A 25845-nucleotide genomic window follows, 5' to 3' on the forward strand; every position below is an offset into this window, starting at 1 on the left:
AACTTTACAATCAGCTGAATGAAACGGGCCTCTGGATCAAAATGGTCTATTTTACTGATAGGGAAGTTGTCTTCCTGAAAAACCGTACTCTAAGTTGGGCATCATTAACCAAGTTAACACTTTGTGTGACAGCAAATAGTAAGTACTATTTCGATCCCAGGCGGTTTTCAGTTGTTAGCTCCTGTTAAGTATATTTTCATACTCATGAAATAAGCAATATACACATTTATAACAATAAAACTAGGTATACAAAGAAATACATAGGCCTAACCACACACAAAACAAAGTCGCGCAAAAATATACCGTAAAAAAGTGTACATCAGTAGTCACTTGCTGATACATGTATACTGGAGATGCAAGAGAGCAGAGAGATAAACAGGAAGGAAACCTACAAGTACGAAAACAAAGTTGGTAAGAATTGCAAGTGTTCAAGGATTTATGACTTCTTAGCACTATTGGGATCGAAACTGATTTCAAACTGACCAAAATAGAATGATATTGTGAAACAAAATGAAATAAACAAAAAAACATTCTGTCTTAAAAATTAATAGAAGTATATTAGCACAGTGCAGTGAGTCACTATAATAGGTATTCCATACACAACACTTTTGGGCGACACATTTCACCTCTCACCCACAGTCATATCGGCGCCAATCCATACGGGTATGATGGTTAGTGAAAGAAGACGAAAATCACTTGCAAGGTACATTGGGTATTCAGAACGTTACGATGCTCGGATAGTAAACTAAGGTTTGTAAGCATACTATGTGAGTTTTCAAACTACAGGGGTTGATGAGTGACACTATATGGATTAGCAGCCATTTAGACAAAAATAATGTTTGGAATTCTACTTAATAGCAAGATAGGTCATCCATTAGTGTGATCAGTCAAATTTATTGTCTTATCGAATGTTTTATAGGTATGTTTTCTCTTATACCTCAAAAGTCCAGCCATTGATAGGCCTATTTAACTTTATGACCCTACACTAGGAAGCTATTTTGCTCAACTTACATCTTTTCATGCTCAAGCAAACATTCACAAAAGGACTTAAGAAGCCTACAGTTTCTCTACGATGAATGAAGGTAGAAAAATATGTGAGCGCCATCCCATTTTGTGTGACTTCGCGCTTGAGTCATCTTGCCATTCATAAGGACTTAATGCTCCGTCTGCCATCAATTCATTTTTCAGTAGCACCCAACTACTCACGTATGTTGCAAGAGGTACTACAGTGTATCAGCTTGACTGCGGTTAATGCATGGAAAGGCTTAGGAATGTGTCTGCCTGTGCAGTATTTTGTAACGTGATATGGGAGTTTAAGAAAGAACGAGCAGGAACGGCCATTTCAATATGGGTGGCTTAATTATCGTTTGTCTTAATCGGGTAATCACTTTTCTCCTTTTTTCTGTTAGTTCTCTCTCTATAACAAATTAAGGGAAAATGTTTACTCTTGACGGAGTGAATAAGAAAAAAGTGTGAATTTACAATGAAACTGGAGTGAATTTTGAGCAACACTGTTAATTTTCACTCATTTTGGAGTGACCTCAGGGATCACTCGAAGATTTTGGAGTGATCACTGTATGAGGTCACTCAAAAATGAGTGAAAATGAACTTTGTCACTAAATATTCACTCTTTTAAGAAAGAAAAATAGAAACACAATGTTTGACGTTTCTTGGCGTAACATATAATCAGAAAAAAAAAAACCGTTGATGGTACACGGTAAAAGGGTCGATGAATTGAAATCGTCACCGAGTTTAGACTATGAATTCATTCTTATTTCTACATAAATTGCGAATTATTCTCCGGACAGGATTTCGGAAGACATTAGCGAATGGTATCTATGCAAACACGGCCTGAGCTATCAGGGACAGACAGGATTTTTTTTTTTTTTTATACGGACAAACGAAAAACGTAAATTGTGTAAAAATGAATTGAAAATGCGAAGTACAAACTAATTCATATCATCAACAAAGGCAACAGCAAACGCTTTTATTAGAGATATGACCAAACTTATCGTAAAATAAGTATATAAAGTTATGCCACCTCTGATCCGCAAGTAAGGGCGGTGAGTTAGCTCAGTCGGTAGCCGCGCGTCTGTCTCACAATCCAAAGGACATAGGTTCGATTCCCGGGTCATACAGAGAAATGTGTGTAATCATACCGTCCTCTCTATAGTAAGAGGCAGAACAGTCTGTCCCTCGAATAAGACATAAAATGGAGGTACCATGTGAGAGACAGTCACAACTCATGCACGCAAATGATAACAATAATAATAGGCCTAATAATAATAATAATAATAATAACAATAATAATAATCATCATCATCATAATCGTCATCATCATCATCATCCCACTTCTTTGATTCATCGCAAAGAGTAGGGTGTTTATCACCGTGAAGTGCATGGTCCCACCTTACATCCACCTGGACCCCTATGGAAGACAAGCTATTGTGCAGCTGAATAATAATGACCAATGCAGCCGTCTTCTCAGATGGAAATGAAACAACCAACCAACCAACCAACCAACCAAACAACCAACCAACCAAACAACCAACCAACCAAACAAACAAACAAACAAACAGACAGACAAACCTCAATGTAGTCATGGTAAGCATATCGTGTTAGGTCTAACTCTAATGTCTAAATGTTTTTGTTTCCACGTGTGATGAAAGGGTACTGTAGGGCCTACATAGAAGAATAGCGTTTTATATTTTTATATTATTATAGGCCTACCCCAAAAGGCTTGAGGCTTTGTACATAATTACCGATATCTTTACAAAGGTATTCAGAAAAGCAACTTGACTGAAGTGCACTCAGTTAAAATAAGATACTAATTAGGTGGTTCAAACACGATTTTTGAAGCGTGATTGAGCCGCGCGTGCCCCGCGCCGTGAAGTGTGGTGTGGGTTTAACAGGGCTAGGGTTAGGGTTAGGGTTAGGGTTAGGGTTAGGGTTGGGGATAGGGTTAGGGATAGGGTTAGGGTTAGGGTTAGGCGACAGGTAATGCGTTACAGACTGACCCTCCCTTGAAGGGGGAAATCCTTTTTTTTTTTTGCTGCCTTTGAAAATTAAAGGCTACGGAGAAATATTTTAATCTCACGAGCATATAACTTTGAAAGTTTTATTAAGATAAGATTAAAGTTAAGGATGCTATAAAAAAGTAATTATGCAAAATTTCACGAAATACTTCTTGAACGTAAACATTGAACATATAGTAATTGGTGATGTCAGCCCTCATTGCAGAAATCTCCATACTGTATGCATATGTTAATCATGAAACTTCAACTTATTTTTCTTTTGATCAAAAAAAAAAAAATACCCATCAGTCTTAGATCCTGATATATCTGACTGGTTATTGTTTTGAAGTTATTCAGCCCAAGATAGCATTGTGTCTTATAGACATTAGCTTAGAGCAAAAAGAAATAACTTTTGAAAAGATAGTGCTACTGCTTTGAAAGTTGGTATTCATTATGGACAGAATGTGTTAATGAGGCATGCTTAATTTCAGTTTAATCTGATAATCCCTTCATTGTTGTTACTCTGGTGGTTTACTTCCTGTTTTTTGTCCCATTCATTGCACAGCCAGCACGGTTTGGTACAGATTTAAGCACTTGAATAGACACTGTACTTCAGAGCCTCTTTTCTCAGTTCACACTTTTCCTGAGTTTGTGTTTTCTTTCCAATATTTAGATAGGTTAGGAGAGTCCATTTGATTTGAGTTATACATCATTTTAAAGCTTAAAGTCTGCTCTTTCAGAATATGGTATTAACTAAAAATTCATGTCTGGCGACTTTTTGTTTGTTTTGAGGTGCAGGGTCACACACATATATATATATATATATATAAAAAAATATATATATATATATATTTGACCCATTCTTTTTTTCGTTTACATAATAATGATAGTGGAGAATTGTAAGGATATGACATCAGCTTGCTCATTTGCACATTCATATCAATCGTTCAAGTGTGCCAAAATTAGCTAATCTTTGAATTTCATAACTTCCTTACATTAAATCAGATTTTGATCAGATCTTACCGTGTAGAAACTCTTTGTTAAATTCTAATCTGTGTTTGAACTAAATAAGATTTGTATATTTCATTGTCTTCGTCAGCAGAGCATAATGTTTGTACGTTGATTACAAATTAACTTGAATACACAGTATATGACTGTATAATGTAAATAAGAGGTATAAAAATTAAAATAATGTAAACATAGGTGCCAACGAATTCTGTAATGTTTTACACTATCCATGCTCTGAGGGGGAAAGATAAGTCCACTAAAAACAGTTGGTATACTGTGGCCACCTCTAATTGACTCATGAACTTACCAAAGAAAATTACGAAGTATTTTTGGACACGCCAGACATTACAAGACAGACAGGACAGGAAGCAACAAACATAAAAACAAAAATACAACATCAAAACAACATAGTATGAAGCTTACAAACTACTGCTGAGGAATCAGAAAAGATGTGACAATAAACTAGTGATAATAACTAGTGAATCAGTAGAGCTGTAAAGCTGTGCTGATAGAATAAGATGTCATCTGTGACAAACGGTATTCATATTCATTATGGATTAATTAGAAACACTACATCGGTATAGGAATAAAAAAAGTCAACTTGTGCTTTGGAAGAATCGTAACATTATGACTTATGAAACAACACTTTCATATACTTTATGTGGCCCCATCTGCTGCAACCTCGTACTCTGTCGTGAGTGATCACTTAACATGATAAATGTTTTAAATCGTACGCATACAGACATGCAGTACAGCCTGAGACTTAATCCTGAATTTGAACGTGAAGCAATAATGCACTTCTTTTGTGTATAAAACCAAGCTTACCTCGGTGTTAATACATACACACACACATACACACATCCACCCACACACACATATATATATTTATTTTGCATATGTTATATATTAGTAATACTGTATAATAGTTTTATTTTTACCTGTGTAGGACCCCTCTAAAAACCAGCCTCAGGCTGACGAGTCTGTTCCACCCAATAAGTGGAAAATAAAATGTGAATTGAAATCGATTTAATTGTGCCATTCCAATATTCATTGTAGACTATACCAGCGGGATTCTTACGTATTATAATAAGGTGTTTGTCGTCAAGCCCAGTAAAAACGACATCTCCAATGGTTTTGTACTTTTGATGTTATTGTGAAGGTAGGCCTATTCAGGCAAACATTACCATGCTGTTAAAGTGATCGTATTTCATGACCTGGAACGGTCTATCAAGAAGCGGCCTTCTCTCAATGAGCAGCTTCCGCTATACCAAAGTGCTGCCCGTCATTCTTAAAAGAAAACAACAACAAAAATCAACCAAACAACCAACCAAGCCAACAAACACTGCCCCAAAATGTATATTCTTCAATCCGAACGTGAAAAGGATTCATGGTCCGAAAATAGAGGGGGGAGGGGGTCGTTCGTTAATCTGAAAATAAAAAGTGCGAGGACAACACACGGTCTCTCAGGAATGCAAAACCATTGTATTTTGCCTGAAGTTGAGTTGGGGGGGGGGGGGGGGGGGGAGGGACTGTTACAGGAGACGTGTTCGCTGTATAGTCCTTGAAGGGTCTTGGCTTGACAAAAGGAGAGCCTAGAAAGAGGAGAACCGAGGGGAGAAGCGACATACTATTATAGGGAGAATGTTAGGAAGGCCCATAGTGACAATTGAGGGGCAGCAAAGAGCTGGAAGTTTAAATTGTAGTCGTTGAGATCGGAGAAAAGGGCATAGAGAGAGTCGTAAAGGAGGATAAAGTGAAAATCAAGTAAATATGGCCAGACATCCCCGGGAGGAGTAAGATGGAGTACTCTCTAAAAAAATCGAGTGAAAATATTCACTCTTAACTCTTTATGTGCCACGTTCGCACGTCCGACTCAGTCGACGGCGTGCCAACTTCGCATATTCTGCTCAACAAACAAAGGCGCCAAAACCGATCGATAAATCGCTAACCCCGCCGTACAATGAAAGCGCGTTTCTCGCGCTTTTGTTCCTCTCACACACGGCTTGTATTCTATGTGATGATTGACTATCAAGCGGTGTTCCAAACTAGATTTGCGCCTAATACATTCTAAGATTGTGTCACGGTTTTATGTGCAAAAGCCATGCCTTTACAGTAATGTAGCAACTGGCCATTCAAAAGAAAAATTGAAAGTAGATTTGTCATACAATTTGTATCGATGCAAAGTTTAGCATTCCTTTTTATCTTTGCTCACTATTATGTCCACCTTAACAGAAATTTGTAGAAGTTATAAAAATTGGAAGGGGGAACAGAATAAAAATGTGTTTCTTACCGTCCTACTGGAGGGGAGGGAAATCTGGGTATCATCGTTACTGTAAGGACTGGATCTTTACGGCAAGTAAAGGGCATTAAGTTGCCACTAAATCCATAATGTGCGAGGCGCCTTAACGCCCTTATCATTCTCACCCGACGTTATGTTAATACATTGTAGTTGTAATCATTATTTACCATAGTAATGAAAGTTTTATTGCCATCAGCAATAACGTTGGAAAACAAGTATTGTATTGTATCACGAATTTCATTTTTTTAAATTATATATCAATCAAAACTGAGCTGTCCTTATAAAATGTTCCTGACCAAAAAATATGCAGTTGTTTATGAAGGCATTTCTCTTTATTTAAAAAGAAAAGGGAGAACTGGAAATGAACATTTATCGTAATTGAATTTGAGGCATTACTCCCTGAGAAATAAAAAAAAAAGTTATATTGATGGTACTTAAGTTACTTCATTTGTTTGTTTTCTGCTGATACGGGAATACACCTTATGAAATACGTATGCTTTTTTTTTTTCTTTCTTCATTATTATGTAGCATAGGGTGAACAGGTTTGATGGTCAACAAAAGCAATTATCTTGCACTGATTTCACTCTTTGATTCATTCAGAGTATCTTTTTTTATCACACTTTGAATCAATATATGCTGTTAAGTTCTTGTCAATTGTAAGCAGTTGTTACATTGGTCGTAACGGGTACAGAGTTTCAGAAATTAGAAAAGTGTCAGGAATAAGAATGTTTTCAATATCTATAGTAAGCAAATCACCGTGAGCTAGGATGATGACTTGGGCTCAAGGAAGCAGACCAAAAAGAAAAAGTATGCATAATTCCCACTCAGGTGAAATTGCTAAGCAAGCGGTATTGTAATGGATTATATTGCTACATTTTCTGAAAAGCATGTGAGCCACTATGTCATCAGCATTTTCACTGTTACTTGTTTGTTCGTTTATTTATTCGTTTATTTTTAGTTTCTCTTCTCGAGGACCACAATAAATTCCACAACTGTTTACATAGAGTTGTCGATATATGTACCTCGAGATGTGAAATTATGAAAATCATCTGGACCTCCCTTTTATACTAGTATAGTCTTGACAATTTTCACTAGCAAGGGGGCATATACATATTAGACAGTGATGGTTATAAGAAAATAGTAAAAAAAAAAAAATGATCTATGGAGTGTGCATAGGCCAATTCCGTCTGGAAGAAAACTTTATACCTCTGTTTTACTTTTCTTACAATCATTGGCAACCTTCAATTGATGCGATTCTGTAATATATTTGGATCAAATGAGATAGAATATAACGTTCACTAAAACTATAATACAGTTTAATTTCAGCATATACAAATACTGACATAATTATACAATTAACGTATTTTTGCACATTAAAGATCGCCTCTATTACGCTTGAGATCACAACGGGAGTTATACTTTTCCTAAAGTACTAAGCGCTCAATGTATATTAAATCGGGGGACTACATAATTTTAGATTGATTGTAAAGTGCAATATCACAACGACAAACGGCGATTTTTTTTTCATATATATTTTATGATCTATATAAGTTTAGATATACTCAGTTCACTCGAGTCCCGTCGATCGGCAGTCACATTATTGAACCATATCACCTGTCGTGAAATCGGTGTAGGCAATATACGGATTTCTAGCCTCGCGGAATTAATCCCATGATTGCAATTCTTATGAAGAATCAATAATTAGTATTTATGTAGACTCATCGTATTTAATCGTATACCTCTCGGTAGTAAGATATCGGGAATGGCTATAAAGTGCCAACTTTCAAACACGACAGAATCACAAGAGTAATATCCCTTGGAAGGTTGTCATAACAGCAAACACAATTCTGCTGTGCACTTGTCTACTACCCCAAGATCTCTCCGAACATTGATTTTTAAAAATATATATAATATGACCGTGAAAACCCCAAATATCTACTTTTTTATATTTAATAAACTCTACCGACATCACACCAGATTTTAAGAGATATGATGTCTATTTGGTTATTCAATCCATTTGGTCACTATATGGCAATTTTCCGCTTTGGCATTTAATGAATGATGAATACATTGGACTGGACACCAAAGGGAAATATATGAATTTTAGCTCATCATATATATTTTTTCCCGATTATTTGGTGTGTGTGTGTGTGTGTGTGTGTGTGTGTTTTAATAAGGAGATATCTTGTCCTAACAAAGGATAACATTCGTTTTTAATCGCAGCAAAGCGGCATTTGCAGCATCACTGGACTGTTCTGATCAACAAATCGCCGAGCAGTAAAAATGGGGAAGGAAAAAGTACATATCAACATCGTGGTGGTTGGCCATGTCGACTCCGGAAAGTCTACCACGACTGGTCACTTGATCTACAAGTGCGGAGGCATTGATAAGCGTACCATTGAGAAATTCGAGAAAGAGTCCAACGATGTAAGTCTGGCTACTCCCCGATCTCTCTGCCATGCATATCTTGACATGATGTTATTCCACAGTAATCCATACGCGAGGAATTCTCTGTCATGACATGGTTGGCCTGCTCTTATCAAGGCTATTATAGGTTTTCCCGGCCAATTCGCACTTTTGTCAGTCCATTTGATAAAAGGTTCATTCAATTTAGCGAAAATTCTCGTCACTGCACATTCTGTCATTCAAAATTGCAACTTGTTCGTTCAATCTAGCACTTCGATCAATGAAATTCGCACATTTGCCTTTCGAATTCGTTAAACGGGCATTCAAATTGGCACGTGCTCTTTAGTCATTCAAATTCGTCAGCACTGGCGGAAAATGGTATTTCAGTCATTTAATTTCGCGTATGGGCAGTCAAATTCCAAACATGTTCATTCAAATTGGCGTATGTTATTTCTATTTTGAAAAGGTGAGAACCGTGATTCATGCGTATTTAAATGTGCATTTTTGTTTCATCCACACACTGTTAAGTATTATAGTAAAGGTATATTTGACCATAAGTAACTCAAGTTTGTCGTTCTGTAACGCCCCTCTTCTTTCATACATGTTATCAGAACTATACATGCACCAGTACCATAGATCACTTCACTTTCTTATGTCCAGTCATGGAAGCACGAGTTAGATACAGGCGTATATCTCAAGAAGACAGGGAAAGAATCATAGAAGCATTTGAGGGTAATAATCTTGACAAATTGATGGCTAGAGCTGATCCAAGAACTTTATTCCTAACGATGATTAACGCAATATAGCACACACCAAATGAAAATAATGAAACATACAGGTGAAAGAAATAAACACGATGTAAATTGAAACCTCCTTCTACCAACTAATGTCAAAACAAACTTAGAATTAATGTATCTGTGAATGAAATAATGCTATCGAACATCATAAACACAAACACATATTTTAAAAGTACTGTTGCAAAGGTGATATCAGAATAAAGAATGAATACGAAAATATGAAATGTTATGATGCTTGCGAACAATACCTATGATAAATGAAAATGAAAAAAAAGAAGGAATAGAAGCATAAACGTGTCTGCTAAATTGACTGCAGTAAGTGCGAAATTGGATGCCCAAGAATGAATTCGAATGAACGAGCGCAGCGTGTACGTGATCACGTGACTATATCATGTTAAATTGAATGAACGATTTGCGAAATGGTGCTTGTCTTACGAATTTGAACTGAAAAAGTGCTGATTCGAATGATGTTAAAGGCAATTTGAATGCTCCAAAATGAATTTGAACGAAAAGATTATAAAATTGAAATACCGATCATGCCAGGCTAAATCGTGCTAAATTGAATGCAGCAATTAGGAATTGGACTGAAAAAAAGTGCGAAATTGGCCGGGAAAACCTATACATAAACACAATACATGACGGGTCCTTTGCTACCGCTTTCTGCTGGTTAATACGCTATCGTTTATTAATCTTGTTTCAATCTTTGCTTTGGCATTTCTTACCTGTTAGTCAGTCAAGGATCGTATTACTATGATAACCTCACCAGTAGACAAATTTGGGGAAGCAGTATCAATTTTTGTCTTTGTTTGTCATGGTGGCATTCAGTGTGCGTAAATGTGTGTCTTATATGTATTAGGGTTCTACTATTATATATATATATATATATATATATATATATATATATATATATATATATACATATAAAATATATATATATATATATATATATACATATATATATACATTGTATATATATATATATATATATATATATATATATATATATATATTATATCTATATGTGACCATGCACCTCAAAACGAACATAAAGTCGCACAAAATGATTTTGCGTGAGGACTGAAAATAAGTGAAATGGGTCAACCTAGCCGAACTTGACTTTTTCATATTTTCTGAAAGAGCGGGTTTTCTTTTACATTATACTAAAATTTGGTATCATAAAACGGGCAGGAAAGTGTGTTTTTTTAGCAGTTTATCTCGAACATTTTTGGTAGAATAGTGTGATTAGGTGTGTCTTTAGAATCCCTTTTTTCATTTCTGAAAAACCTTGTCCACACTCTTCACTTTCAAGTCTAATAACTTTTGAAAAGATAGTGCTAGTGCTTTGAAAGTTTGCATTAATTATGGACAGAATGTGTTAATAAGGCATGCTTAATTTCAGTTTAATCTGATAATTCCTTCATTGTTGTTACTCTGGTGGTTTACTTCCTGTTTTTTGTCCCATTCATCGCACAGCCAGCACGGTTTGGTAAAGATTAAGCGCTTGAATAGACACTGTACTTGAGAGCCTCTTTTGTCAGTTCACACTTTTCCTGAGTTTGTGCTTTCTTTCCAATATTCAGATAGGTTAGGAGAGTCCATTTGATTTGAGTTATACATCATTTTAAAGCTTAAAGTTTGCTCTTTCAGAATATGGTCTTTACTGAAAATTCATGTCTGGCGACTTTTTGTTTGTTTTGAGGTGCAGGGTCACACACACACACACACACACACACACACACACATATATATATGTATATATATCATGACATATGAGAAGGAAAGGAGAAAACGGTGCGTAGCTTTGTCACCATTGTTTTTCTTGTATGTCCGCATAATTGAATTAGTTTTATTTTCATCCATTTTCCGCAACGAAACAAAGTAATCACAGATGATTTTAGGTATTCATTTCACTGTACAAAAAGACAAATAATAGTTTAGAAATAAAGCTTATACATGCATACCGACCAAGTACAAAGTTATATTTTAGTGAAAAAACAAAGCAACAAAAGCAATGAGATGTCCACTTAAAAGCATGCCTATTTACTGAGGACCACAAGGCTAGGAGTTGACGATTAGTTAGGATTCTGTGCATACTTGTTTCCTAGATGGGCAAGGGATCCTTCAAGTACGCCTGGGTGTTGGACAAATTAAAGGCGGAGCGGGAACGTGGAATCACCATTGACATCGCCCTCTGGAAGTTCGACACCGAAAAATACGTCGTCACCGTGATCGACGCCCCTGGCCATCGTGACTTCATCAAGAACATGATCACGGGAACCTCACAGGTCTTTGTCCAAGCTTTCACAAAGATTTCGAGGCAATCAATAAAGCTAAATAATCATAGTGTTTCTGGTATCCTATATCGATAATTTCTTGAAGGGACATGAAGGTTTATATCAGTAAGATAATTGTTTAGTTTGGTAATAAAGGAGGAATTCTGATGTAGAAATAATGATCTAATCATAGAATAATCACCGCCTCTGAGAATTTCACATTGATATAGTGTCATAAACTGGAAAAAATATGAAATGGTATTCCTATAAACATCAACATGTAGGTTGCATCTGCTCCAAAATGAGAAAGGCGTTTTGGAAATGTTTAGAATCATTATTCCTCTTCTTAATTGTCTTGCCTGGTTGAGAATAAGTTATTAATTCAGGAAATTATCTAAAATTGTAATTTCACATCGTTTCTACGGAAAAGCGATACCCTTAATGATTCAAATTCGTCAAGTGTTATTGTGGACCTTTATAGGAAGGGTAAACTAGATATTTGATAACTTCTATGTGTCATTTCAATGAGAGATGTCAGTATAATATGATATAACGTTCTATGAAAAACCCTGTGTTATGTATATTTTCATTAACCATAAAGCGACGCAAATGTGAGGAGAAAACAGAGGACTTTTCAGCATAAAATCGCGCACAAAATTATGAGCGGGGAAATTTCACATAAACGAAATTGATTAGGCTGTCTCGTGCTCCATTACTGTGCAACAGACGAATTCAAATGGTTGTCATTGACGAAAAATTCAGACTAAGAACAAAATCGAATTGCAATGTTTTGAAGTCAATCGGCTAAAAACGAAATTGAAATGAGCGGCCGCACATTCCATGCACAGTCTGTGTCCGTGAGAACAAAATTCAATGTTTAACAGATTTAATGAAATCATGGCGAAAATGACCTGGAGAACCTTAAAAAAGCAACAACACTTTACTGTAATAGATTATGTGACCGTGCATCACAAACATGTGACAAAACGAACAGAAAGTCGCACCCATTGATTTTACGTGAGGACTCAAAAAGGGTGAATTAGGTCAATCAAGTCAATCTTAAGTTTTTCATATTTTCTGAAATAGCTATTCTTCTTCTACATTATTCCTGAGTCTGTGGGATCATAATATTGATGGGAAAGTGAGTTCTCAGCAATTTTTCTACAACTCTCTTTTTTTTTATTGTAGAGCAGTAAGATCAGGTATGTCTTGGAGGCCCCTCCTCATTTCTTGAATATCCTTTGCACAATCCCCACTTTCAACTCTAATAACTTTTGAATACATGATGTTACTCCTTTGAAAGTTGGCAATGATAAGGGACAGAATGTTTAGAGCATGCTCAATTTCAGCCTAATCTGATAATTCCTTCATTGTTGTTGCTTCGTTGTTTTACATCTTGTTTTTTGTCCCATTCATTCCACAGCTAGCACGGTTTGGTAAAGAATAGGCCCGTAGTAGATCCCATACTTTACAGCCTCTTTTCTCAGTTCACGCTTCAGTGCGCGCTTTCTTCCCAATAGGCTAGGAGAGTCAATTTGAACGTACATGTAGTTATACATCATTTCAAAGCTTAGAGTCTGCTCTTTCAGAATCTGACCTTAACTAAAATCCATATCCAGCAACTTTTTGTTGGTTTTGTAATGCAGGGTCACAATGTTATCTAAGACCACACTGGTTTCCTCTCGCGACGTGAGCCACTTTAGCAAGTTACATAACTGCAATGGGATAAATGCATGTCTCTTTGAACAACCAGACAAAATACGCTACATGTGACGAAATACTCCAATGGCTTAAGAGAAAGGGTGTATCAGAAAGTGGACATGATTGTGTACTGTATTCTACCGACTGTGCCTTGGGAATATTCCGCCACATAAATAATAGCCCCGCCAATTTCACATCCAGGCTTTAGTCCATCATTGGTTCCCAAAAAGGTTAAGTGCACTTTTCTAGAAAAATCTGCGCTTCGCTAGATCAAGTAGATGTTCGGATACGAGTTGATATAAAGCGAAGGTTACAAAAAGAAATTCTCAGGGTGGAAAATAAACAAATTGAAAAAAAAAACCCTCACGTGGTAACATCTATGGGGCACCGTATTAACCATGCTCACAATTTCTCGGTGTTAACATAAACGATTCGGTAATCAGCGTATTGATATTTTTGTTAAACGCGCTCAAAAATTTTGAAGGTTGACGTATCATTTCGTTAATTTGATCTAACAAAATCGTACTGCTCTGTCAGGAATGTTCAACGGTATTGAACAAACATAGCAATATGAAACGGTGCTGGTTCTTGTAATGTGCAATGAATATCAAATAAGTTACCACATAATACCCTTGTGCATGAAAAGAGCCACTTATGCATGCCTGTGGGAGCAGCCATACTTGACTCTATGCGGTGTAAACCTTTCCAAACGTATTGAAATAACGATCTCTCCTTGTCATCCAACCAAGTAGTGTGCCACGCACCCGTCTTTGAAAGACTTACGGGCATTTGTACATTCTTTCGTTTGGTATGCAAGTACATAATACAATATAGCTAGATGGGTATAGGTGATAGGAGCAAAAAGAAAAGAAAAAATCATGCCACACAGGAAGGCCCAGGTAAAATTCCTGTGAGCTGTGATTGTTGTTATGACAAACCGCACCAAGAACCGGCCCTTTATCCTTTATAAAAACGCAAAATCAAAAGCAAAAACCCACTTGATTGCAGAGTGTTATTGTTTATATCGATATTAAAGTATTAACTATTTATTGCCTCGTGGTTTCAGGCTGATTGCGCAGTCTTGATGATTTCCGCGGCTAAGGGAGAGTTCGAAACTGGTATCTCTAAGGAGGGTCAAACCAGGGAGCACGCCCTCTTGTGCTACACTCTTGGCGTGAAGCAGCTCATCGTCTGCGTCAACAAGATGGACTCGGCAGAATACAGCGAAAAGCGCTTCCAAGAAATCGTCAAGGAGGTGTCAGCTTACACAAAGAAGGTCGGCTTCAGTGTAAAGGGCATCGGCTTCGTTCCGGTATCCGGCTGGAAAGGGGACAACATTCTCGACCCATCCGAAAATGTAATCTGCGAAATGATTTTTATGAAATAATAGTAATGTTAGTGTCTGAGAGTCATCCAAAATTTCATGCCTTCATGTTTGGAATGAGTTTTTGTCTCTTTAATGAGATTGCTATGAAATTTACAGAATGATGTAGGAGAGTCATTGGTAGATAATTAAATGTCACTGTGGTGAGATCATAAACCCCCGAAGTCCTCTGGGAGTAGGAGTGCAGTTAGGAGTTTGTATAGTCAGTGGTAGCTTGTTTAGGTGCAGCTGAGGAATGCCTATAATGTATTAAATTTGCTATGCTTTGGTTTTGTCTCGAAGTAGGGCTTGGAAATGCAGCTAGCAGAATGCCATAGGTCACCTCGAGAAGTGACATCACTTAAAGGAGCATTCCAAGTTTAAAAATTTCACATCATGTAGTACAGATTGTACATATAAATCGACGGCTCCATCATGTATCTCCATTAGACATGCGGAATTTAGTGTGATTCCTGAGCAGCGAAACCACTACTCTGAAAAAAATCTTCACAAACGATACACTGAACAATTTTTATGACACAGGAGCCTCACGTACTTCAGAAATGAAGCAGTGTCATTCCATTCATCAAATCAAATCAAATCAAATCATTACAATACCGCTTGCTTAACAAGTTCACCTGTGTAGAATATTTGCACGCCTTCTTCGTTTGTTCTATACTTCCTTGGGCCCCAACTCACGCATTGTTATGGTCAGGCTACCATGTCATTATCCTTGTTCATTGCAGTTTGGATGACATTTTAAAGAAGACCTCCGAATGATTGAAACAATTACAACTTAGTTACAATGAGTTCAGAGTTTCAGAATTTATAGTAATTGGGATGAGGAATAAGAATGTTTTCAAATTTTGTAACAAATTACAATGAACAAGAATTATGACATGGCAGCCTCTCGAGATTGTGTGAGTTGGGGCTCAAGGGAGCAGAAGGCGTGCATAAATATCACAAAGGTGAACTGTATTAAATGGCAAGCGGTATTATAATGGAATTACATTGCTACATTTCTGAAATATGTGAGGCTTCAATGCCATCAACGTTGTTTAGTGTAATTTGTCAAAGATTTTTTAGAGTAATGGTTTCTCTGCTCAAAAAACCACAATAAATTCCACAAATCTAGACATGTATGTTATGTTTGATGATAAAAGTGAACCTGAGAAAAGGGTTCCTTCATGGGCCGACAATAATGTATGTCGGTAACAAAGGAGAAATCTCACCAACTAAGCTTGGAATCGAGATGGTAAGGAGGTAAATGCCACAGAAGAGTGGCGTGGAAGAGATTTTTACGTCACAAAGGCAAGGTTGTAGTAAACAAACAAACAAAAGCAAAAACAACCGGTCCTACAACATTTTATTCGGGATAAATCGCTGAAAAAAAAAAGCCGACTGCAGGAGTATTTTTCTTCTGAAACGCTTTCGAAAGGTATAGATATATCGCACAGGCCCACGCAGTTTTGCTATATCTAGCAAAGAGGCTTATGCCACCTCTATTTTTTTTTATGTGCCATAAGGCATGTTATTTCACCATATACGTTTTTTTTTTCATTCTTTGGACTGTTTGCTTATTTTCCGTTACGTCAGGTTGAAATACCCAGAATACAAATGTTAACATCAGATTGATTGCCTACCTGTATTTCGACGTAACATGTTAAGGCAACCAGTCTACTTCACAGACATTCATGTCCGTGTACATCTATACAGATGCCATGGTACAAGGGATGGAACACTGATCGTGGTGGGGTCACTGCTTCCGGAAAAACTCTGTATGAGTGTCTAGATGCCATCATACCACCAGAACGGCCCGTGAAAAAACCACTCCGCCTTCCTCTCCAGGATGTCTACAAGATCGCCGGTACGTCGATGAGCTGTCGGAAACTTCTCCGGCATAATATCCTGTGTATAGTTTCTTCTGTCATAATAATGACATAAGGCAGTATGTATTATGCGTATTTGTGTGTGCGTGTTTTTATGTTCATGAAGGTTTTATATTATGTTGTTTACAACTGTATTTATTCATTTATGTATGTATTTATTTCTTTATTTGCTTATTTATTTATTCAGTCAGGCAGTCATTCAATTATTCATTCAAGCTACATTATCTATTCGATAGTCTCCCAATGCAATTAGGTAGCACTTCCAGCTTCCCAACTGTTCTACAAAGTGTCCCCGAGTATGAATAAAACAGCTTCGGAAAACATAACATTACAAGGATGAATCACAAAAAAGTGCAAAAGAATGCTTGAAAATTGAACAAAATAAAACATATACTGCAAAAACGTTTTAAGAGTGAACTGTTTCAATAAGCAATAATTTTATAAACAACAATAATCGTATCAATAATAATAATGATGATAATGATAACAACGATGACAAAGTCATCTTTACAGAATTGCCTCTTCCGTGTTTTATGCTGTGACATATCAATTCGTATGTAATTTGCATAATGATATGTTTAGGGTATGCACCTTCACACACTGTCTGTTTAGTATTTAAACTTTTTGCCAGTATTTTCAAAAAATTTAAACGTTTTGCCAGTATTTAAAAAAAGAACATGTTTTTGAATCTATTTCTGCGAAATTTCATTTTCGTATGTTTTTTATCAGTGATGAAAGAATAAGGAAATAGATGAATGATGAAATTAGTGAATTTAAAGGCTACGAAATGTACCTTTCCTTAAATATGACAGGTATTGGCACGGTTCCTGTAGGTCGAGTTGAGACTGGCAAACTAAAGCCGGGCGTCGTTGTCACATTTGCCCCGAGTTATATAACCACCGAGGTGAAATCTGTTGAAATGCACCACGAAACTCTCGCCGAAGCTTTCCCTGGTGACAATGTTGGGTTTAACGTCAAGAATGTGTCTATCAAAGAATTGAAACGTGGCTACGTAGCTGGCGATTCGAAGAACAACCCTCCCAAATGCGCCAAGTCCTTCAACGCACAGGCAAGTTTATAGGCCTTTGTCAAGACGCTCTCGCTGTAACGGGCGAGCGAAGCGAACCCAGCCGAGCGCGACAAGGCGAGCTGGGCTCTCTTCGCCATACAGCGAGAGGGCCTTCTCTTCATCTAAGTCAAATAGCCCATATGAAATACTTTTATTCTTTGTACTCATGCAAATGCAAATCTATAGTTATCACGATAATAATTTTAAAAATGCAATTACGAAATTCTGTTCCACCTAGGCCTACCAGTCCTTTGTGTTATAGTGACTGGTGTCTAAAGCTATGCACTTGTTATAAGTTTTTGGACACAATTAAAACTTGTCCTTTGAATGAAAACTGATCAATTCAAAATAATTATTATTATCTTTTGGAATGAACGATCATCGCCTTCATAGTGACCAGTAACCACGTCATTTCACACTTGTTCAAAGTGATTAGTTAGAATGAGAAAAAAGTAGCAGCAACTATTAAATGCCAGTGTCATCACTATTGTAAGTTATAAAACGCAAGCATAATTACTATGCTGGGCTTCATACAGCTGTACTTCTTTATTTTCATAAAATAATTCATTACAATTATATATAACGGCGTAAATCCGTACTGAGGAGTGGGGGGATGATCGGATAGTCACCATCACCACGATTACAAGCCCATAAGCGGACCGGCGCAGCCTTGGTGGTGTGTGTGTGTGTGTGGGGGGGGGGGGGGGGGGGGCTTGGTGAAGCTTGGTGCCTCCCCCCCCCCCCCCCCCAAACACACACTTTTTTTTTGTCAGCCGACTTTCGGCGGAAAATCAGACCTTAAAGAACGAAGACTTTTTCTTTTGTTTTTTGAAATACCCGTGCGAGGGAGCGGTGCATGTTTTTGCGCGTTTTGCCGACTTGAAACAGTCCCACTTGTTTAAGCTAAAGCAATATATTTTGATGTCGATTATTATTTAACAATTTGGCTATAAAATGGCATCATATAAATAAACTTCTTGTATTAATTCTTACACTGAATATCATGAACGCGACCTAACCCAAGCGAGGGGGAGGGGGGGAGGGTAGGGCGAGGGTATCCCCCTCCTATAACGGTGAGAACTTTTTGCATTTTGATGTTGTAAATGGTGGCGCAGGGGGTGCAACTGCTGGCAATTATTGGCAGCAACATCAGGAGAATATGGCATAACGATTAAATGAGAGCGAGTGGAGAGAGCGAGCTTGAAAATTTTGACATTTTACAGTCCAAAAACTGCGGTTTGTAGCTACATCTTTTCGTTTTGAAATTTAAGGAGGGGAGAGGCGCACCAGGCGCAACTGCTGGCAATTACTGACAGCAACATCAGGAGAATTGCATAACGATTAGATGCGAGCGAGCGAAGCAAGCGAGCTTGAAAACTTTGACATTTTACAGTCCCAAAACTGCCGTTTGTAGCTATATTTTTTCGCTTTGGAAATTAAGGGGGGGGGGGGGGGGCGCACCGGGCGCAACTGCCGACAATTACTGGCAGCAACATCAGGAGAATTGCATAACGATGAGATGCGATCGAGCAAAGCGAGCGAGCTTGAAAATTTTGACATTTTACAGTCCCAAAACTGCCGTTTGTAACTATATATTTTTTGCTTTGGAAATTAAGGGGGGGGGGGGGACGCACCGGGCCTAACTGCTGACAATTACTGGCAGCAACATCAGGAGAATGGTATAACGATTAAAATCAAATGCGAGCGAGCTTGAAAATTTGACATTTTACAGGACCAACACTGCCGTTTGTATATAGCTATAATTATGTTTTCGCTTTAGAAATTAAGAGGGGGGGGGGGGCGCACTGGGCGCAACTGCTGGCAATTACTGGCAGCAACATCAGGAGAATGGCATAACGATTAAATGCGAGCGAGCGTGAAAATTTTGACATTTTACAGTCCAAAAAACTGTCGTTTGTAGCTATAATTTTCGCTTTGGAATTAAGGGGGAGGGGGGGGGGGGGGGCGCACCGGGCGTGACTGCTGGCAATTATACTGGCGGGAACATCAGGAGAATGGCATAGCGATTAAATGCGAGCGAGCGGAGCGAGCGAGCTTGAAAATTTTGACATTTTACAGTAAAAAAACTGCCGTTTGTAGCTATACTTTTTCGCTTTGGAAATTAAGGGGGGCGCACCGGGCGCAACTGCTGGCAATTACTGGCAGCAACATTAGGAGAATGGCATAACGATTAAATGCGAGCGAGCAGAGCGAGCGAACTTGAAAATTTTGACATTTTACATTAAAAAAAAAACTGCCGTTTGTAGCTATTTTTTTTTTTTTTTTTGCTTTGGAAATTAAGGGGGGGGGGGGGGGGCGCCCGGTGCGCCCCCTGGATCCGCCACTGGTAGTCAAGGGTGTCGGTTTATTTTCATAATTGGGCGAGGTATATGACCAGCGAGGGGGTGTCGCAAAGTGACCAAGCGGCGAAGCTGCGGGGGAATCTGCACTTTAGAACATCCCCTAATTGTTTGTGTTTGTTTGTGTGTACGTGTTTTATATACATCAAAAAGTTAGGAAATAGCCCAAGTCAAGTCTTATCATTGGCAATGCAAGGCATTTTGATATAGAGCAGTATGTGAAGCAACACCGCAAAATCGATGATCTAGCTTTGATAACAATATTACAATGAAACGTAAAGTACAAAGGTGTACATTCTACATCGAGACTTTGCGCAACATTGCAGCGACTCTTTTGACACTGCGCACATCCTGATTCCGAATGCCAACCAGGAATCAGGCTGAATCATAATCTTTTGTCGGCTCCGGGCTTTTTGAACAATGTTTCACACTATATACCTCTTTGATTATGGTTAAAAGAAATCTTAGAAAAATATCTTATTTCTTGATCACCCCTTCATGTCGATTTCAAAAACAGTTTACTAACTCTTGAATTACCATTTAGGTATTTTTTTTTACCGGTGGATGGGGGAGGGGGGTGTGGGAGGATGGGGGCACGTGCCCCCCCCCCCCCCCCCCCGTAGTTACGCCACTGGGTTAGGGAAGTCGTCAATCTCAAAAGTGTACACAAGGATCCAGTAGCGCCAGTAGCGGAGCTTTTGCATGTTTATGATTGCAATTCAACGATTTGGTGCATAGTTCTGGCGGTATTTGGACAATTTTCCATAAAGACAGTTCGACATTTGTCCTCATCTCGGGAATTGGTTGTAAGACAATATTAATGATTTGTCGGCCCCAACACTACCGTAGGGGCGGGGCAAATGCCCCTTTGCTCCCCCCCCCCCCCGATAGATTCCATCCCTGGGTATGTCCATAGATGTATCCTGACTGAGTCATCAGAGTCATCGTTTCAGGAATGATTCAGGAAATGGAGGGGGTATCAATTATGGCGATATGGTTTTTGTTATCGTTTGTTTGTTTTCGTACATAATAGATGGTCCCGAGTTGCTCACGTCATAGCACGTTTACATGTAGGCCTACACAATTCAACGTTGTCAGCGTCTAGACCATACCTTATGTAGATATTACTTTCTTCGCGAGCGAAGCGAGCGAGCGCTTGAGAAAGTATACATTATCTTATATACAAGATAGAATACCGTTCAGCTCTGTTACCTGTCTGAAGTCTGGCGTACGAACGTCATGCAATATGCCAAAATTGATACAATCACATTTCTGCTTCCTCCATTTTCCCCTCAAATTTCAGGGGGATGATTGTACAGGCCATCTCCCCTCCTCCATTTCGGGGGGGGGGGGGGGGGAGGGGATTCATTCCCCCATCCCCCGGGATTTATTATGGTTAAAAGAGATTTTAGAAAAAGAAAGTTTATTTTTATTTTCATGATCACCCTTTCATGTCGATTTCAAAAGACGTTTACTAACCCTTGAATTACCATTTTGGTAAGTTTTTTTTTTTTTTTAAACCAGCGGATGGGGGGGGGGGGGGGGCACGTGCCCCTATTTCCAGAATTGTCCCCAATACTTTTATGGGGGAACCATCCCCCTCCTCCTCCATCGACGCCTCTGCATATGAGGGAGCTTTAAGTAAAAGATCTGCTGCACACTCTTTGATAAAATTTAATGAAATACGTCAATCTCAAAAGTGTGCAAAGTCTATCGAAAGGAACCCGGTAGCAGAGCTTTTGCATATTTCTCATTGCAATTCAACGATCCGGTGCATAGGTCTAGCGGTATAGTTGGACAATTTTCCATGATTTGTCTGCCCCCAACATTTCCGTAGGGGCGGGGCAAATGCCCTTTTGCCCCCCGAGATAGATTCGACGCCCCTGATCATCCTTGGGTATGCCCATAGATGTATCAGAGTCATCATTGTTTCAGGAATGATTCAGGAAAATGGCGGAATAGTTTTTGTTGTTGTTAGTTTGTTTTCAGACATAATTTGGAGATGGTCCCGAGTTGCTCTCGTCATAGCATGTTTACACGTAGGCCTATGCTATCTGACGTTGTCAACGTCTGGACCATACCTTATGTCGATATTACTTTCTTCGCGAGCGAGCGAAGCGAGCGCTTGAGAAAATTATTTACGATCCTACAAGATATAGAATACTGTTCAGCTCTGTTACCTGTCTGAAGGCGGGCGTACGAACGTCATGCAATATGCAAAAATTGATACAATCACATTTCTGCTTCCTCCATTTTTTCTCAAATTTCAGGGGGGGGGGGGATGATTGTACAGGCCATCCCCCCTCCTCCATTTCTGGGGGGGGGGGGGATATATCCCCCACCCCCCCCCCCCCCCCCGGGATTTACGCCCATGTTTATATATCATTTCAACAAGGTATGATTACAACATTACTTTTTCGTTGGTAGCCCATTCTGGCACCTTAAATATCTAAATTTGAAACTTTGGTAACCCTTCCCCTCACGGCTGATGCCGAGCCCTGTTATAGTGTTCGTCATAGTGTTCGTCAAACATTCTCATTAGATAGTAAAAATGTTTGACAAGTTTTAATAGTGGTATCATGATTTGTCTTTGCACTTGTACGATTTGACCCTCAATCATGCGATCTGCCCATTATGTAATGATTTTTTTAAAAGACAGTTCTCTCACCCGAAACGTTGATTTCAGTCTGAGGATTCTCTGCCTTAACTATATGGTTTATAACAAAGCTTCTCATGACGCATGGGTCCATAAGTTCCCTTTGTTATGATCATCTATAAAGTTATAAACTATGTGAATGCCGGATTCCTATATTTAGGGCTACCTCGAACTACTGTATTGTCTACTTTCTTCATGGAAACAACAACATAGAAAGGTTTTAAAACAACGAAATCAACATTTCGCTGCCTCTTCAGTGTTCAATTTCAGAACTTGAGTTCACTTAAAAACCACTGCCATCACTGACATCGCCACCAATTTATCTTTTGCACTTATGCACACAGGTCATTATCATGAATCATCCTGGTGAGATCCACGCCGGCTACTCTCCGGTACTCGACTGCCACACCGCCCACATCGCCTGCAAGTTTGATACTCTACTGGAAAAGATTGACCGTCGGTCGGGAAAGAAATTAGAGGACAACCCAAAGATGGTCAAGAGTGGTGATGCCTCCATAGTCAAACTCGTGCCCTCGAAGCCGATGTGCGTGGAGACCTTCTCTGAGTTTCCGCCGCTGGGACGTTTCGCCGTCCGCGACATGAAGCAGACTGTAGCCGTTGGCGTGATCAAGTCTGTGGAAAAGGACGACGGCTCTGGTGGAAAAGTCACTAAATCTGCTCAAAAGGCTCAGAAGAAGTAACATTTCGATAAAAGCGTTTAACCTCTAAGCCTTACCAAATCACAAGAGAGATGTCTCATCTCTCAGGTGGTAATGAAACATTATTTTTGTGCTTATAATTTTTTTGAAATAGAACACCAGAAGGATCACAATTTTGAGAATAGTTTTTGAAGTTAAACTACGCGTACACGAGAACAGAAATGCGTCGGTACACGGGATGGCGATAATATGATTCTTAAAAGTACCCAAACAAAACCCAGTTGTTGATTTGAGATTACAAATACAGTTCATATTTCTCTAGATTTCCTAATGTCAACAATGAATGTAATTCATATCAAATTATGTAGTTCTTTCCCAGGCAAATCGCGACTTTTCGTTATTCTTCTTGTCAGGAATATTAATTGTAACTTTCCTCCTGATACCATATCCCTCTCTAAAAAAATCGAGTGAAATATTCACTCTTAAAAGACTGAATACAAAATAGAGTGAATTTAGAGTGAAATTGGAGTGAATTTTTAGTGAAAATGTTCATTTTCACTCGTTTTAGAGTGACCTCAGGGATCATTCCGAAATCTTCGAGAGATCCCTGAGGTCACTCGAAAAAGAGTGAAAACTGAACATTTTCACTCCAAATTTACTCCAATGTCACTCTAAATTCACTGAATTTTGTATTCACTCTTTTAAGAGTGAATATTTTCACTCGATTTTATTTAGAGAGATAGAAGATTTCAAATATTTCTAAAGAAGTCTTGATCCTTCAAAATATTCTTTAAACGGTAATTTTTTTTCCACAAAGATGTCCATTTCAGTGTGCTGATCAAAAGAAAAGACCTTAGTTGATTTACCTAGTATGTGTGTCATGCATGTTGAACATGTAAAGTAATGAGAAGTCAAATCACACAGCGTTTGCGTATTGGAGAGAATGATTCAAATTACTTTGACATATATGCTGATCTATTCAACATAATTTAATTTAACTTTAACCCAGAGACAAAATACACGTACTTGTATACGACCCGTCGTGTACCAAATAAATGAATGAAACTGGCTATAAACGTGTTTCCTGCTGGTGTTTTTCTATGGAGTAAATGTAATGTAACATGCAAAGATAAAACTACAATATGTACGTTTAACCCATAAGTCTTGGAAAACATTTTTTTTTTTTCAGGTAGAGGTGGTTTTGTGCCGTATTTTCTTTCATAATTCACTATCCATTGCATTGTGTTTCACAGGACTGACTTAAGATTCTCTTTTCTAGTGCCTTTTGTGAGACCTTTAAGTCGAGTAATATTCTTTACAAGCATGAATGATGCCCTTTTAGCCTTCTCTGTCCTCCATTTTTTCTTAATGATGACTGAGATTTATTTTTCATTTCCCAAGCAAAAGTCAATAGGTACTTGATTACAGATTATGCAATGGGATCTTACATGGCAATGATAACACTATTTTTGATCGTAAGTTACCCAGTTTTCATTCAAACCAATAAACACTCTAACTATAGCTTTCTGATTTGAAATTAACATCTTTTTTTATCTTTCTCCAAAGCAGGATATGCAATAAATTTAGAAAGTACAATTTCATGAAAAGAGAAGGCAAGCTGTCTTCATGACTTTATCTGCTCGACAAGGTGTCTTTCGGAGATATTGGTGCGTTTGGGGGTATGGTGGTGCTTGATAGCACTGACATTGCGTCACAATATCCATTGGCATCAACCATAGTGTGTACATTTATGCCGCACAGTGAACCTGCACTAGTCCTATCTATTAATGATCTTGGTATGGTGACACGCATACTCTTCAGACCCAACCATGTATTCTATACGTCTTTAATGAAGGCTACATACTATGAGTCCTCTGGTTTTTACGAAAAAACGGTACCCGGAGAGATAACCTGGGATTAGCACAACTCAGCAGGATTGGGTCTCTAAGTAAGTATCCGTATATATATATATATACATATATATATATATATGTATATATATATATATATGTATATACTCACACAAGAGTATTATACATACCTGGTCTACATAATAGTTTGCTACTTAAAATGTCATCTGACTTCAATTTGTACCAACTGAATTCACCTTTACCACAGTTTTACCACATTTTTTATTTTAAAGCATATTTTAATGGTTTGTTTATTAATTTGTTTTAATTAAACTTAAAAATACAGAAACAAATATGAATAGCATTTCAAATTTAACAAAAATACCCCCAAAATGTCCTACTTTTAGAGTATTTTTACAAACTGTCAAGAACGTTTATAGGGAAAATAAAAAAACATAGAAAATATATTCATCTCAGCTGAAGACTCGAAAAAATATCCCC

At 38.1% G+C, this 25845-nt stretch overlaps 1 protein-coding gene across 1 annotated transcript; it reads left to right on the top strand.

The window, feature by feature from the left end:
* Window positions 1-8604: 8604 nt before the first annotated feature.
* On the top strand, window positions 8605-23536 carry LOC139736290 (elongation factor 1-alpha 1-like). Its single transcript, XM_071647020.1, has 6 exons — window positions 8605-8748; window positions 11630-11809; window positions 14565-14855; window positions 16578-16728; window positions 17563-17819; window positions 23180-23536. Exons 1-6 carry the CDS (start codon window positions 8605-8607, stop codon window positions 23534-23536), a joined length of 1380 nt encoding a protein of 459 aa, XP_071503121.1.
* The last annotated feature ends 2309 nt before the right edge of the window (window positions 23537-25845 follow it).

This window comes from Diadema antillarum, unplaced genomic scaffold, assembly GCF_040938485.1.
Source record: "Diadema antillarum isolate AM-2024a unplaced genomic scaffold, OU_Dant_1.0 seq00000635_RagTag, whole genome shotgun sequence".
NCBI classification, from domain to species: domain Eukaryota; kingdom Metazoa; phylum Echinodermata; class Echinoidea; order Diadematoida; family Diadematidae; genus Diadema; species Diadema antillarum.

Bases quoted from the DNA above. Each gene is read 5' to 3' on its own strand.
- LOC139736290 (XM_071647020.1), top strand. From the start codon at position 8,605: ATGGGGAAGGAAAAAGTACATATCAACATCGTGGTGGTTGGCCATGTC. The intron at 14,856-16,577 runs GTAATCTGCGAA...ACATCTATACAG, and splicing joins TTCTCGACCCATCCGAAAAT to ATGCCATGGTACAAGGGATG. The intron at 16,729-17,562 runs GTACGTCGATGA...TAAATATGACAG, and splicing joins GGATGTCTACAAGATCGCCG to GTATTGGCACGGTTCCTGTA.